This window comes from Magallana gigas, chromosome 5 (genome assembly GCF_963853765.1).
Source record: "Magallana gigas chromosome 5, xbMagGiga1.1, whole genome shotgun sequence".
Taxonomy (NCBI): Eukaryota; Metazoa; Mollusca; class Bivalvia; order Ostreida; family Ostreidae; genus Magallana; species Magallana gigas.
This window is the reverse complement of record NC_088857.1, coordinates 292,771-309,965: the sequence shown is the minus strand read 5'-3', so window position 1 is coordinate 309,965 and position 17,195 is coordinate 292,771. Positions and strand designations below refer to the sequence as shown.

The following is a 17,195-nucleotide window of genomic DNA, read 5'->3' as shown; positions in this document are numbered from 1 at the left end:
CCAAAAATTTCTCGATGATTACAGACAGCATCTCTTTTAAAACATCTAAAGAATTACTTTGTACCTAGTTTAACAATGTCTAAATGTATTCAAAGAAATTTGGAAATAAATTCTTTTTAAATTTTTAATTTATAAAGTTTAATTAAACCAAAATAGCTACTATCTGATAATCAATAAAGTTAAGCATAGATTAACAATATAAGAAAAGCTATTACATACCGCTACCAGGGTCCGCCAGTAGTGAGACGTCTGAGGCGGGTAAGGTCTCGTGACGTCTCGCCACCTGTCGTCCCCACACCGGGCCGGGTTACTCACGCGACACAGTCATTAACGCAGTCCTACAGGGAGGGGGTGTACCGTGATGAGTAGTGTATTCAGATGAGGCGGGCTACATCTGGTGGTACATGTATGGTGGGTTTTTTTTATCATAAAACCGTAAACATGTGAAATTTCAGAAATGTCAACAGCAGGTTGCCTTTAAAAACAACAAATAATATCGTCTTGATTAGTTATAGTGTTTATATTGTTTACCTTTCTCTGTAAGAGTCAATCGTTTTCATCTTTAAGGTGTACGAATGGTCATCTGCTTTTTTAAATAATAAAATAAATGTTTTGTTTTATTAGTTGTGTGGGTTTTTTTATTGAAATTCAATTTTGCAGGGCTTCATGTAGCGCATGTTATACAAGTATTGAATCTTATGTTATTAAATTTTCTTAATGAGGTTAGATGGTCTACAAGTTAAGCATAATATTTACCTCAACAAGTATTAACAGATTTGTTAAGCCATAATTTTTTTTTAGTAAAGATAAAAACCTAATGTTTTAATATTATCCTATATGTTCAGGTTTTCCGATCCTCAACCATGAATTATTTTTTTTATCATATAAATGTTATTCGTCCTTCCAACTTTATAAATGAAATGACATAAAAAAAGAAATTTATTATAGTATCCATGAATTTGACAGTTATTACAGATTTGCCCTACATGAATAATGAAATATACAAACGATTGAATATTTATACAGTCTGGGATAAAATTAAAAGAAATGTTTATACAGGTACACCATCAGTTCTGACCCCTTTACTATATTATATATATAGCCAAATATATAATTGAATGGTTATTTAAACTATTAACAATAGAAGACTAATTAATATTTTTCTATGTAAAAGGCAGATTTAATATACAAATAAAACAATTCCGGATTATTTAGAGTTATCGGACATTGCTGAAGATCGGAGATCATCCATACAAACCTTAGATTACAGGTGTATATACCATTTGAAATAAAAATTATAAAATAAAGAAATATTTGCGTTTTTCAATTAAGCTACAAAAGTTATAAATTTTCTGCAAATCATACAGTTATAATGAAACGCATTTAAAAGTATTAAATGTAAATTTGAATTAATTTGTTTGTGGTCGAGTCGGCTAGTAAATGCCCACCCTTGAAATATTCCAAAGCATGTGGTGATACAAGCTATTTTTAAAACGTACTCAAGATGTCAACGCGAAAATGTGATCGGTCCGTTGGCAATGAGATAACGCTTTCGGAGAGGAAAAAAGAAGTAAAAATAGTTTGAAAGAGAACGTTGTTAAATGAGAATCTATATTGGAGACCACTGTGATGGACACGTGTTAGAAACTTCATGTTCAATTATTAGCTTGCCGGTTTCTTCCTATAAACAAGTAAGTCACACAGCGGTTTTTTTGTTTAAAAAGATATTTCCTCATAAAGAAAATCAAGCTTATGTCTAAGGTACGATACTCATTGTCTTGTAAATGACAGTTGAATGAGCGAATGCTGTTTGTGCATGTCGCCTGGTTGTGTCAACTGTGGGTGCCAATATCGCATTTGTGTACATCTAGACAATTGATGAATATATCTAACATAATGGTCCCGTCGTTAATTGTTCTTAAATTGAAAAACAAGTAACACAAGTATTGATATTGATGTAATAACACACCAAAACATTATCAAAATAAAACACCTTTGCAGGTGTGCCCATTTCCTTTGTATCCAAAGTTGAACACATACAGGAAAGTGATCCGTTGACATTTGTACACGTTATCTGGGGGTGATGTTTTGGTTTTCGTGTTAGTAATTTATCTTTTTCTGATTATACAAAGAAAAACATTAAAGATGTTATGTGACAAACCATATCGAATACCGTTTGAAAGTTTCATCAATTAAAAAGAAAGGCACTTTTGCTTAATCATATTACAAAACGAAGCCCAATGGCCACTCGCTTACTTGACTGACCATATCTTACTTTTACCGTGGATGCTAACTACGGTCTGATCGAAGGTATTGCTTTTATCACTTTAGATTTTACATCAAAATTGACATACCTGTCAACAAAGTACAATTCAAATCGATAAAAGGAAAAATAATCCTAGAATTCTTTATTGATACATCATCTCTTTTACCCGGATAATTTTAAATGAACGAAAACGAACATCATACAGAGCTTAAAATGGACAGTGTTTAAATCTGTTCTCCATTCGGGGGTACTTTGGACATCTCGCACAGATTTTAAACATTATCATACGTGGTTTTTTCATGTCTTTTTGCAATGAAAAATCCCTGTAAGCTCTCTATATTTGGTACTGAATTATAACCTGAAGTTCATATCCCGGTGAACTTTTTTAAATTGCTGTTTATTTCTTTAATAACCTCTTTCAGGATATATAATGGTATGCATTTAATAAGATATTGCCAATACATTTGCCGCGTTGTTGTAACAATAACATTGATACGATACTCTGGTTTTGACGAAATAAGAAAAACTACCACAATTCTGCCTTCCATGTGAGCAAAAATCCTCTGCAATTTAAAGAAAAAACTTCAAATATGCAATTTATTCCTCTTATTGTATTTCACATTACTGCAAGCTTTTTTATTCCCTTCTATATCTATTTAAACCTTCATTTCAAGTAAACAAGTTTCCTTATTATCCAATCATTTATTATCATTTGTAAGTTTTTTTTATAAAGAGTTTTACTTAAAGAAAGTTGTTTTCAAAAGCTGGGAAGGGATTCGACCTATTATCAATCAAAACTGCTAAATTGAAAGTCCACGATAAGGGACCCTCAGATTTCAGATACAAGATATTTCTGTAACGACCTCTGTTGAAGAGGTTATAGAAAACTATTTATTCACCTTTCCATTAATTTCTGTGCTTACAAAAAGTTTTTTTTTTATTACGAGACCCGTACCATTTGTTTTCATTTTTTTATTTTCAACTTAAGATTGGGGTTATCTGATCAAAATTACTAATAAGTATTTCAAGCAGTTTTATCTCATATATATGCATGTACGGTTTTCATTGATGGAAATGTGAGTCACTTAAAGAAAGAATCATGGGTAAATGTACTTGTTGTTTAATATTGAGAAACCATCTACCATAACCTGGAATTTTTTTTAATGTGCATAATTGCACTTTAATTCAAGTTAGTCGCATACAGTGAAATTATTTTCATAAATTAACAGATGGCAACAACATAAGAAATTAAACTTTATTTGTTACTACCTAACTACAAAAAGGCATAAATATAACAAAACGTCAACTGCTTTCTGATTGTAATTGTATGTAAAAGTTTCACTCATAACATTCTTTTAAGAATAGACCCCCTACATGATTGGGCTACAGATGCATTTTCCAGTGTCACTCGATGCTTCAAAAGGACCTTGTTAGAGTTAGTGCTTGAAATCAACACCAGACATAGGTTCAACAAAAATACTGTATCGTGTGTATTCTAATATCATGTTGATTCATAGTAAGTGTGCTCTGCAGATGAAATTATTGATTAGTGTATCACAATTCATTTATTTTGAATTTATATTATTTTACAAATTGCAATAGGTTTTAGAAAATCAATTATCAAAAACTATCAGTGAATATTTTGGAAATGATTATAAAGTGAAATAACATGTCCTTAAAATATGGATTAGAACGTTTTAGAGAGATTTTTAGAAATTGTTTTTAGCTCACCTGAGCCAAAGGCTCAAGTGAGCTTTTCTGATCACAATTTGTCCGTTGTCTGTCGTTGTCGGCGTTGTCGTCGTCGTCGTCGTCGTCGTTGTAAACTTTTCAGATTTCATCTTCTTCTCAAGAACCACTGGGCAGGTTTCAACCAAATTTTGCACAAAGCCCCAATAGGTGAAGGGGATTCAAGTTTGTTCAAATGAAGGGCCACCTCCTCTTTAAAGGGGAGCTAATTGAGAATTATTGAAAATTTGTTGGTATTTTTCAAAAATCTTCTTTAAACTATTAGGCCTGAAAAGCTTAAACTTGTGTAGAGGCATCCTCAGGTAGTGTAGATTAATGTTTGTTCATATCATGGTCCCCGGGGGTAGGGAGGGGCCACAAGAGGGGGATCAAGTTTAACATAGGAATATAGAGAGAAAATCTTTAAAAATCTTCTTCTCAAAAAACTATCAGGTCAGAAAAGCTCAAATTAAAATGGAAGCATCCTCAGGTAGTGTAGATTCAAGTTTGTTCAAATCATGGTCCCTGGGGGTAGGTTGGGGCCACAATAGGGGGATCATGTTTTACATTGGAATATATAGAGAAATTCTTTAAAAATCTTCTTCTCAAAAACTATTAGGCCAGAAAAGCTCAAATTAAAATGGAAGCATCCTCAGGTAGTGTAGATTCAAGATCGTTCAAATTATGGTCCCCGGGGTTAGGGAGGGGCCACAATTGGGGGATCAAGTTTAACATAGGAATATATAGAGAATTTTTTAAAAAATCTTCTTTTCAAAAACTATTAGGCCAGGAAAGCCCAAATTAAAATGGAAGCATCCTCATGTAGTGTAGATTCAAGTATGTTCAAATCATGGTCCCTGGCTAGGGCGGGGCTACAATGGGGGATAAATTTTTATATATATAGAAAATCTTTAAAAATCTTCTTTTCTCAAAACTATTATACAAGGCCAGGAAAGCACAAATTTGAGCACCCCCAAAGCGTATAGATTCAAGTTTGTTTAGATAAAAGTCATGGGGTAGGGTGAGGCCACAATGGGGGATGAATTTTTACATAGGAATATAAAGAGAAAATCTTTAAAAATCTTCTTTTTAAAGACTATTTGGCCAAGAAAACATAAACTTGTGTAGAGGCATCCTTGGGATGTGTAAATTCAAGTTTGCAAAATCACAGTCCCTAGTGGTAGGACGGGGCTGTGATGGTGGTTTGAATTTTTACATAGGAATATATAGAGAAATTCTTTAAAAATATTCTGGGAAAGTTTTCGGTCCTAAACTCAGTACTTGTGAAAGCACAGGTTATGCAGATTTAAGTTTGATGAAACCATGATTCCCTAGAGAAAAGTGGGGCCACGAAATGGGGGGGGGGGATATATAGGAATAGAGAAAAATCTTCTTACAGGTACAACAACAAAAGGGGCTTGGTATTTACCAAAAAAAAAGAGGTGGATAAAAATTGGCAGATTTTCCATTTTTGTTTTAGCAAGATCTACTGTACTTAGTTGTCAAAATATTTTGTTACTGTAATGCTAATTTGATCAGAATTAAGGCAATTGTTGCTCATGTGAGCGATGTGGCCCCTGGGCATCTTGTTAAAAAATGTGTCAAACAAAATTGAAATGTGCCAAATTTCGACCAACAAAGAGAAATAGATACATGCAATAACGAAAAAAATATATATATATAGTATTTTAATTCCCGATTTTGACGGAGATCAATGGATACACACATAAACCAATACATACCGTCATCGAGGTCCTCCATTAGTGTAATGTTAGTAGAGTGTCGTGACAGATCGCCTTTTGTCATTTTCAGACCTGGCCAGAACAAACACGCAAAACAGTAATTAGACCGAGGCTGCGATCATTCGACTTTTGATGGTCAAGGGATGACTATTGTAATGATATGATATTACGTTTAACATTTGCTGATATCAATTTGTTGAAATCGTATCAATATTGCACTTAGTTCTACAATGTGATATTTAAAAAGAAAAATTTTATGTAAAAAAAAGTTAGATGATTAACAATTAGAGGAGAATTTAAAAATAAACCATTTGTATAAAATGCTTATGATCATTTAATTTTTACGTAAAACAGCGATATAAAATGATTTCATTGTATTTTTTTTTTTAATTTTGCAGTAGGAAATCCAGGATATAGATACATTAATATCGATGCGAATATTAAAAATAGCACATGAAATTTAAATTTCATCAACTTCATATCAATGCCAATCTTTGTAACTTTGATATATACAGTAAAAATTTTGTCAAATATCAATGAAGTGACCATAAAACCAATATCTTGTACAGAGAAATCATTTGTGTTAAAATATGATTTTTTTTGACATGTACAAAAATATTCCACACATCCAGTTTTCAGACCAGTGGAAATAAACTAATACGCCAGAAAGAGGAGCATGCATATCTATACTTAAAAATTAAGGGAGTTTGCAAATAAACTACAAAATGCCTGCACCAGAGTAGTTGCTTTCACCTTTGGTATTTCAACACATGTTAGATTATGTCAGTAAGGTATTAATGAATTTTAACTGATAAGTAAATATTGTGAAATTAATAAAAAAAACCTACTTTCATTTTCGATAAACAAACCCAAAATAGCTGAAATGAGATTGAGGTGGTGGAAACGCTTTGGCGGATCCAAGTCAGGGATAGTCTCGATCAAACTATATAATTGCAATGATATAATATTGAATGATTACGTATAGAGTGAATATATTTACTATGAGACTATTTAGAGAATACATAAAGGTTAAGATATGACAAATTTTGAATAAATAAAATGAGTCAATTCGTTTCCTTAGTGGGCGATTTAAGTTTTGATAGTCATTCCCTTGAGAATACGACCTCTGGTGAGAGGTAACCAAGAAAGCGAATTGACTGAATTACCAAAGATTTTAGGACGAGTTCATCATGCATCGCGGGCAGATACCTTAGATCGGACTTCGATTATTAAAAAAAGTTGATAAATTTAATGGAACAATTCATGCGATTTAAGTATTAATATAAAGAATTTTCCAGAACGGTGTGCCTAGAAAAGGGTTGACTAATTGACATCATGGCGTAAAGTATTGGGCGAGTTAACCATCGGGCAGATACTTTGAATCTGACAATTTTTGTTAAAAATATGCATGCAAAATGATAATAATGCTATAAACGTAGCGTGTTTTAATTTCATTGATTTTCATACCACGACAGAATAATGTCAACCTTGGGCATTAATTTATAAACATTTATGAACAGATTATTGTATTCTAGCTACGTCTATATGTGATGTATGCATAAAACGTATATTTGGGGGAGTAATAGAAATTATATTTGAAATTACCTAAAAACAAAGTCTAGAGTGAGATACACTAAATACCTATTCACTGGTTTGAAATAAATACAACAAAAAGGTTTAATTTTTTCAATCAGCTGCAACAAACAGTATTTAGGTCACGTACATGTATATATTGCCCATTCAGTTTAGATTTTTCATCCCTGTCCGTTCCTCAGAATGTCTAACAGTGCAGTTTATTTTTTATTTCCATTTTAATGAAGAAGTAAAGAAAATAATCGGACAAAGTATATACAAAAATGAACCAAAAATATGGTTCAATGTATAAGGCATTGTATCATAATAATGTGTAAATTGTTAATTCCCGCGCTTGTGCGGGTAACCATCTAGTAACATATTAAGACAGAGCAACAAAGTAACTAAAATACAGTAGTCCGCTCATTAAGATTCTTGTATTGAAATTTGTGTATTATCATTCGTCTGTCTATTCGTCCGATTTCATTTGTCAAAATCATACAAGTTTGTTCTTTTCTTGAGCCTTGTTGCGCTCTATTTCCTAAGGTAGGATATATTTTTTCTTGAGACCGAGACATTTTCCTATGTAAAACACATGTCCTCTTCAAAATTAATCACTTTGAATTTCACATAATTTGTAACCTTTTCATATGTATGAGTACATGTATCAAAACCCCAATATAGTGTCATTTTCTTAAACGTCAATACCTTTTCTTTTGTAGAATGTGTTTTTGTTCTACATAATTTTGCCATAGATGAAAACATCAAAAGGTAAACAAACCGATTTAATCCACAAAAACGTGGAGAGATGGCCAATTGTATATTGAAAATACTATTTTGAATCCCAACAATTGAACGTTTGAAAATAAAAAAGTGCGTAAATTCGTTCCCAAATTCGCATATACTGTGGTTTCATTAATATTCAAGGGTATCAATTTTCGTGGATAAAGTTAAAACACAGTTTTAAGGATACATATATTCGTGGTTAATGACCCTATTAATTGTTGAGTGAAAATTGTACTTTAAAAAAAATTTTCATGGATAATCTTAATGAAATCCATGAAGTTTGGTATTCAACGAAACCACAGTAGCATTTAAACAACGCAATTCGTTCTGACTAAATTGCTCAATGGTTTGAGTACCAGACATTAGATAACCTTGAAGAACTCGGCTTTTTAGGTGTGGGTTCGATACCCCCATAGTTATTACGGGCCGCCGGAAGGCGGTCCCTTATTTGATATACATTTAGATATTGTTACTGCGTTTCTGCGGGATAGTTCTTGTTTAATAGAATTAATATTATGCTTATTTTTTATGAATTAAAAGTAAATTTGCATGTAGAAATATGTGTTATGCCTTTTAAAAAATATCACACATTTTTTGTTTTACTCGTAAATGAAAAATAGGTCATACTTAGTGAATTGTCGTGTTTGGCGCGTTTTTATCGAGACTATAATCTATTCGGAAAATTTCGGAGTTCTTCATTCTTTTCAAAACAATGCATCGGGATCGGTATGCGGGACATACTAAAAACCTGAAATACTAACGACCTGAATGTCATTAAATTTTATATAAATGATATATTTGAATTTCTATGTGCCGTGTCAAGTAAAATGACTTTTTGTGTGTATTTATTATATTTCCACGTAAAATGGGGTAGAAAATATCATGAAATGACATCCATATCAATTAGTTACGCAAAAATAAAAATTTGAACTAATACATTTCTTTTTTATCACGTGGTCCCTTGAAATCATATAAACTAATGCATTAAGTTTTCATTCAATACGATGCAACAACAAAAAAACCAAAATGGTTTGCAATACATAATCTCCAAGAGAAAAATGATGAATTGAACTTTGTATTAGAGTAATGTACAAATCAATGTGTTCTCCATTACTTCATCAGTTCCATCTTCGCTGGCCAAGGGTTTACGAGGGTTTTCTCTACAACGTTGTAGAGGAGAGAAGCGGATCGTAAACCCTTGGCTTGCGAAGATTCATCAGTTCATATATACTCTGGCAATGATCATAAAAATACCGTTAGATATGCTTACAGTAACTCGATTCTTTATGATAATATTAAAATGTTAAACTTCAAAACAAATTGCTGAAAGTATATTAAAAGTGTGTGTTTATGTAAACAACCAATGATTCATACAACAATTATATTTTTTGCGGCCCTTTTGACGCTTGCGTCAATATGATTTCTTGTTAGGTGTGGGTTCGATACCATCAATAGTTATTGCCGACCTATATATAATTAATTTTTCGTTAAAATTTTTATCTGTGTTGGATGAGTAATGATTCTTCAGAAAACTGCCTATAATGTTGGTTTATTTTTTTACAGTTACCACAACAATAACTTCATAAGCAGAGCATTTATTATTCTGGTTCCGATTAAGACAATAAATGATAAGCAATCGTTTGAAGCTATTTATTGAACCTTCCTGGATATAACAAAGAATCACTAGAGATGAATTTGAAGTTAATTGACGTTTTACAGTTTTCCAGGTCCCAGGATGTTGGCGGCAAATCCATATCCGTCATCGTGGCCGTGACCATAGATCATCAGACCGAACCTTGACCTGTCCTTGGTTTCCACTCGGTGCACCCCTTGGTTCACCATCACGGTCAGAACAACGTAGTCCTGTCCCTTGACGGTAACTGAAGCTTCCGATACGGTGTTTTTCGAACTGATGCTATCGTTGTCTAACAGCAATGCTGATTTGGAGCCTTTCTGCACCATGATTGCAAAATAATTCTGTTCAAATCCTTGAGGCACAGGCACGTGGTACTGGTGGACATACTGATTGACCCCGGGAACCATGGTCATGTAAGGGTCGCCATTCTTTTGTCTGCGGGCCGCCAGACCGAAACTCAGGACGAGGACTTGCCGTTTGGAGTCAACCACAACCGCTTGTTTACCAGAGACGGTTATGTCGAAGTTATCAAACGTTCCGAGAGTCTTTGTACCGTTGGACTTGTCTGTGGTGTAGGAGAAAGTGGTTGATCCTGTTTGTGCGGAGACCACTCTGACCATAGTGCCACTTCTCTTAAAATGTGGAGGAACTATATAGGTCGTGTCAAGACTGTCCATGGGGGGAATTTGTTCTACTAAATGACTGCAGAAGCCATATCTGTTAAGTTTATTACATCGATTTCCCGAGAATACAGCAACTGGTTTGGAGGAGGTGATTAAGGTACCCGTTAGATCGCCGTTATGTGAGAGTTGGAATGTCTGGTATTTGTTCAGAGTCACAATGATTTTATCTCCGTCCCTGTGAATCTTTCCCTTGTATTTAAAAATACTTCCCCTTTTAAGTTTCAATGTAATCATCACGCGTGTTTGATCATGGACCGCTCCAAAAGCGAGCTGACTGTTATAATCCGAGTGCTGCTTGTTATGGGGTTCTGTGGAGGGTATTACGTACTTCACCCCCAATCTGTCTATGGGTAGAACCAGTGTGCTGTCTGACGTGTAGCCATCATGGTTCAGAGCAAACACTGACGTCACCTCTGACGTTTCCACCATCACGGCTTTGTTTTCCACAATAGCGTCATTTACTCGAACACTGTGAGATATTGTGATGACCTTCCCAGAGTTCAAGCTCATGGACAATTTCTTATCTATGCTCTGCTTTAATGACTTTGTTAACAACTTCGATGTAGAGATCTTAACATCTGTTGTATTTTCTGAGACAATGTATATCTGTCCCATCCCTAATCGTGAATTTGTTGGGTCAACTAACACCTTCATGAAGAGTAGGATGTATCTTTTTCCTCGACTTCCTGTGAAACACATGACATGGTTTTCGAATTGTGTGTTATTTTGTATTCTTACTTGCATTTGATAATTGTGTAGATTTATTTAAAGAAGTCTTCATATTTTAGAAAACTTCATTTTATTGACGCTCATTGTTTTTTTTTAACTACTGTAAACTACTTTACTAACTGAAATATTTTAGAACAACTGACCAGTACATGTTTTTCCATCCCCAAAGAAACCAAAGTAGCAGTCACATTTGTACCGGCCTTCCTGGGTGAGATCAGTACAGGTCGAATACTTGCTACAGTCATCTAGACCCTCAGCACATATTTTAATGGCTGTAAGTATGGAGTGTAATTGCTAATAATTAATGATGAATGATTAATTGAAAATTTCAAGAGAATTTTAAAGGTTTCGTGTTGTGCCTTAAGCATTTTAAGATTATTTTCAGTAATTTTAGAGTTAGTTTCATGTGAATATTTATCAAAAAATATAAACAATTATTTCTTTAATGATATTCAAACCTTAAAAATGATTGAAGATTTTTAAAGGTGATATCTTAATTAAGGAATTAATAACTTTTAAGAGGTCATAAGTTGATGCTATTTAAAGAGGTTCGCACATCTCTTTTTGGGTAAATTTTTTAGTCACCTCTAGTCTAAATATTCTGCATCATATATTAATTTTATTTGTATATTTTTACTTTATAATGTATATTTATCCATATTCAATAAAATTGTTTAATTTTTTTTTTTACATATTTACAGAATTTAGTTAGGTGCTTTATTTTGTGGCGGAAGGTTTTCGCGAAAGAAATAAACAATGTTCATAACTTCGTAGTTTAGCGTACTGTTACAATACCGATCAGACCCAACCTAACAGAAAGTAAACCCCAACTAAACCCTGGGTTTACTTTCTGTTAGGTTGGGTCTACTAGAGTGGACCCAGAGTAAACCCAGAGTGGACACAGAGAGTATACCCCGATCAGAAGTATACCCTGAAAGCAGACGCTACATGTGTATTCGGAATATACAAAGGGCAGGAATCACAGGCAGTAGGATTTTCAAATAAAATACAGGTCTGCTTCACACTTCAGTGCGTATAGTTAACTCCAAAAGCAATTCTCGAGTAAACCCAAAGTAAACCCCGTGTAAATCCAAAGTAAACCCCGAGTGGACCCAAATTTTCAAAAAGTAAACCCAAAGTAAACCCAGAAAGTAAACCCGGGGTTTAGTTGGGGTTTACTCTGGTGTTAGGTTGGGTCTGATCGGCACTGTACTTTAGCTTCCTAATTTTTAGCGCATACCAAACTTCCAGATAATTTGTGTATTATGATATATTCATTTTCTTCTAAAAACATTTTTAACAATATTTTGAAATTTCTATTGGTATATATTTTGGCATATTTAGCTTTTCTTTTAATAAAATTCACAAAAAAATGTATTCCTTCCTAAAATTAGCTTATTTCATGCCATATCTCAAATTTTTAAGATGTGACCCTCTACTTTTTTTTTACTTTTACATGAGACATTAGATGTATGTCTATTAGCATGCAAAGTATTGAAAATATGGTAATACTAGTAGTTTTTTTATATTTTGCGTTATAGTTTGATTACTTCAAAAATTTTAGTAACAATCGTAGCATCTGCTGTTGTGTTAATTATGTAATGACATTTGAAACCACTTATAAAGCAAGATTTCTTTTTAAACTTTGATTAAGATATTACTTTTATAGTCACTTCATGTGTTCAACTTCATACTGTATTGAAATCATAATTAAATAATAGTTCAAACTATATGCATTTGTTCGATTACTTCAAATAACGCCAAATTTTAGCACAATTTCAGAAAATTAATCGTTTCTGTTGTGGGCCCCATATTTCCAAAAATGGCATCTGACATGGGTCACAAATAAATAAAAATGAACATTTTAGGTCCCCATTGTTATATCCTAGTGGTTAACGGATGATTGAAATTACTAGCATTTCAGGTGCCAGCCTCCTTAAACACCTTGATTTCATAATTCATGCTCCGATTATAAGTTGATTTAATTAAAGATAAATAAGAAGCGTAACGTACGAATACATGAGTACCCATTGCTCCGGTAACCAATCTTGCATACGCATTTATAGGAACCTATTGTCTGAACACACATAGCATGTCGATGACATTTGTGTGCGTTTTTCTGGCAAATATCAATTTCTGGAAAACAGTACAATCATTTTAGTTAATAAAGCTTACGTAGATAAAAAAGAAGTATACATTTCAAATAAATGCCAGTTGATGTAAATAGTTATGTACAAAAAGATAAAAATATTGACCTTTACAATCGCGACCACCATCTTTCTGCTCAAAGCCTGTCTTGCAACTACAGGTGAAGCTTCCTATGGTGTTAATACACTTGGCGTGGGGATGACGACAATCGTGTGTGTTACGGACGCATTCGTTGATGTCTTAATCATCAACAAAAACAGATTTAATGCTAAAGTCCCAATATACCTTACATATCACACAAAACAAAACAACAAAATACTATGTTCTCACCTTTACAAACGAATCCATTGCCTTCAAATCCAGGTTTCTTGCAGGAGCATTTGAAACGTCCATACGTGTTGGTGCAGAGCCCGTAGCTTCTGTGGCAGGTGTGTGTGTTATCCCGACATTCATCGAGGTCTGAAGAACGTGTGAGGGTTTTTGTCATGTAACCATATTTTAATATATATATATATATATATATATATATATATATATATATATATATATATATATATATATATATATATATATATATATAATATTTATATAATATTTATAATATATATAATATATATATATATATATATATATATATATATATATATATATATATATATATATATATAATATTTTTAATTGTTGGCATAGATAAGTATTATACGTAATTAATATATTCAATATGCTGGCTTTGTATCTACAGTAGTAGGCTATTAATGAGTTCGCAAAATGGCCGACGTTTACTTAGGTCTCGTCATCGTCTTAATTTTTTGGACCAACTTTTTCTAACATCAAAGTAAAAATGACTAAACAGACATATATAATACCTTGTATTATATCCTTGGGAGTGAAATTATCAGAATTGTATTGGTTTAGCGATGTACAGGCTTTGTGTTGAATAAAAAGGGAGACTACTTGAAATGTAAACAACAACTCTTCCTAGGTCACGAAAAATTCGGGTTTTATTTTTTGATCTTTGGACTTGTGTAATCAATACATTTGCTATGGTTTAATGATATTAATGTCTGAACATTCTGTATGCCCAAAATTGTGTTGATATTGTGTTCCTTTACGATCCAATTGGACATAGAATTCGTGTTATTATCTTTTTGAGAATCTACCGGTGATTTGTAAAGTGACGAACAACGACTGATGAGAAGCGGTCTGATTACAGTTTTATTCAACAAATAGACACTGATCCTGCAGTAAATCAAGCTTTGCGGTTTTTGAAAGCATTTTTTTCTGTTATTTCTTGGGACTCTAAAACGGCATTCGGTCATCTAGCGGTGCCCATTTTCAACAACTTTTACTTCGAGTTACGATTTTAGCATTACTCCGGTCTTTAGTATTGTAAAACTTTACCTTACAGTTTTTGCTGTATATTCCGATCATCTTTCCAGTGTAAGACATTAAAAAATCCTACATCTGACATGTTTCTGCCTTCTCCTATTTTTTCTCCGGTTGGATGCCATGCCAGTTTGCAGACGATAATTGTTTACCAAAGGGGGATAACTCAAAACATAACATCGGCGAAAGCAGTAAAAAAGTCGGAGAATCACCGGACGATTTTTTGATTCTGGTTATCATAGAAAATAGGCTTTATTTTCTTTTTCAAATCTACCTTACAGAAAAAATGTACGTAACGGCGGCCATTTTGCGAACTCATTTATGGCACGCGACTGTATACATTGAAAAGGACAGTTAATGATGCTTCAATTTAATGATTTATTTTTTAAAAAAAATATTTCTGCTTTATTTACATCAAACAAGACATGAAACCTACCAACGCATCTGCCACTTCTCATCACATATCCTGGTTTGCACTGACATCGAGGCAATCCAAAAATGTTGACACAATAAGATAAACTATCACAGGCAATGCAAGGATCTTTTTCTGTAAGAGTCAACTGTTATCATCTTTATATTTTACGATTAATGATTTGTCTTTAATACTAATTAATGAACGTTTCGGATCATTAAATGTGTTATGTTAAATGTAATGGTTATGCATTGCAGCGCATTACATGTTTTCAAAGAAGTGCTATCAATGTGTAATAACGCAAATATTTAGGATTACAAGTAACGATAACTAAATGAACTCGTTTTTAAAATCTAGTATAATGCTGGCATAACAAAGCATAACTCTGCATTACTATGTTATTTACGCATATTTATTTCTAAAATTGTGGTGAAAAACTGTAATTGTATTTAATTAAAAAGTACTTTTAAAAAAGAAAGAAAAGAAAATGTGGTGATAACAAAGAGTATTTAAATGAAGTGTTCAAAGGAAAGATACAAAACAGAAACAGAACAAACACGGACCTCTACAAGAATCAGAGGTAGGATCAGGGGCTGTGGAGGAGTTAGCTCTTTGTCGTAATTGGGAAAACAGAGAAATCCGAAGACAATTCGATGAATAATAATTGCCTAACAATGAATATGAAAAACTTAAGTCAGCATCGACCCAGCCAAAGATTGTACATGTAGTTGCTGACAAAGCCGTTGTATCGACCATAGTACTTACAAAATGATTACTTCAATCGAGACTGCTGATAATCTTGTATCAAGGTAAGTAAATTTACGAAATCCATCGTTATTGAAGAAGCAGTTTTCGATGGTTTCAAAAAGTCTGGATTTTATTTTATCGTGGGGAAAGGTTATATAAAATGTAGAAAAGTCGTAAATTTGGGGTGGGGGGGTGGAGTGGAGGGTTATTTTGATAAAACTGATTTAAAATTTTATAAAAGGTTCCTTGGAATTTTTAAGTATCCACATTTGAATTTCACCGCTTCTTGAAATTACTGTTGCACAGTACTCTTTACGTTTCTTCTTCCTGACTGCTGTTAATATTTAGTAAGGTGTAAAGAAAGAGGCTTTGTAAAACATTTACTGGACCTCGCTACGTATAATTATTGAGATTAAATATTTTAGTTGGAAAATAAAAAATAACAAACAATTTATATATGTTCAACATCACTAGCTCAAACAACACAATTAAAAAAATATTTAAAGAGTGTTATTATTAAGAGTTTGAATCATTTAAAAATCAACTCCAATTTGCACATTCAAAAATTCTTATTTAGTACGGCTGGAAAGATTTCTGTAAATATGTTAAAGTGTGCTTTGTATATTAAACAACTGCAAAACCCTTATCTACCTTTTCTTTTTTAAAACTTATTATTGACTTTTTACAAAGTTATGGTAATTGTAAAACATTATTCATGCAATGATAATGGAATGCAGTACTCCAAAAAGTAAGTAATTATTAGATACTGGAAAAAATAAATTGAAATAAATACCTTATCTCCTAATAAATATATGCATACACGTTCTATTTATCAATATATGATATTAAATTAAAAATTATCGCAGATATTTAAAAAAAATAGAAATGTTAATAAAAAATATCTTGATAGGACCTACCAACGCAATTACCACGTCTCATTTCGAATCCTCTGTAACAGCGGCACTGGTATGATCCTCTGGTATTGATGCAATAAGATGGGTAACGACACCCATCCACCCCCAATAAACATTCATTAATATCTGTAATAAGTTGGCGCATTTCTGTATATTAATGGATTACACATCTTCTTTTGATTTTCAATTTTGCGCAGTATCATGCAAAAAACTTGAAAACCTTATCATGTATTGAAGGTGAAAGTACGTGAACATCTTAATGAATTCCCCTTGATCGATTCAAAATGACTTATACTTAAAATGAAATAGTCTGCATGATTTAAACGCAAAAAATAAAGATGTAAAGAATGATAAGCTAAAACATGACTTTTTGGCATTGTTTCACTTTCATCATAAAACTTGTTGACGTCTTTTCTAGAACCACTGGGCCATTCTTATTGGAAGCA

General features: G+C 32.9%; 1 protein-coding gene across 1 annotated transcript; it reads right to left on the bottom strand.

Moving 5' to 3' along the window:
- Positions 1-9,744: 9,744 nt before the first annotated feature.
- LOC136275534 (IgGFc-binding protein-like) lies at positions 9,745-13,254 on the bottom strand. Its single transcript, XM_066085021.1, has 3 exons — positions 13,156-13,254; positions 11,286-11,414; positions 9,745-11,099 (listed from the first exon to the last, which is right to left on the bottom strand). The coding sequence occupies exons 1-3, from the start codon at positions 13,229-13,231 to the stop codon at positions 9,808-9,810; spliced, it is 1,497 nt and encodes a 498-aa protein (XP_065941093.1). The 5' UTR covers positions 13,232-13,254; the 3' UTR covers positions 9,745-9,807.
- Between the last annotated feature and the right edge of the window lie 3,941 nt (positions 13,255-17,195).

What these genes read in the sequence shown, in the direction of transcription:
- LOC136275534 (XM_066085021.1), bottom strand. Translation starts at nt 13,231, where the DNA reads ATGTGTGTTCAGACAATAGGTTCCTATAAATGCGTATGCAAGATTGGT. An exon ending in CAATGGGTACTCATGTATTC is followed by an intron (nt 11,415 to 13,155) that starts GTACGTTACGCT and finishes CCATACTTACAG; the next exon opens with CCATTAAAATATGTGCTGAG. An exon ending in GGATGGAAAAACATGTACTG is followed by an intron (nt 11,100 to 11,285) that starts GTCAGTTGTTCT and finishes TGTGTTTCACAG; the next exon opens with GAAGTCGAGGAAAAAGATAC.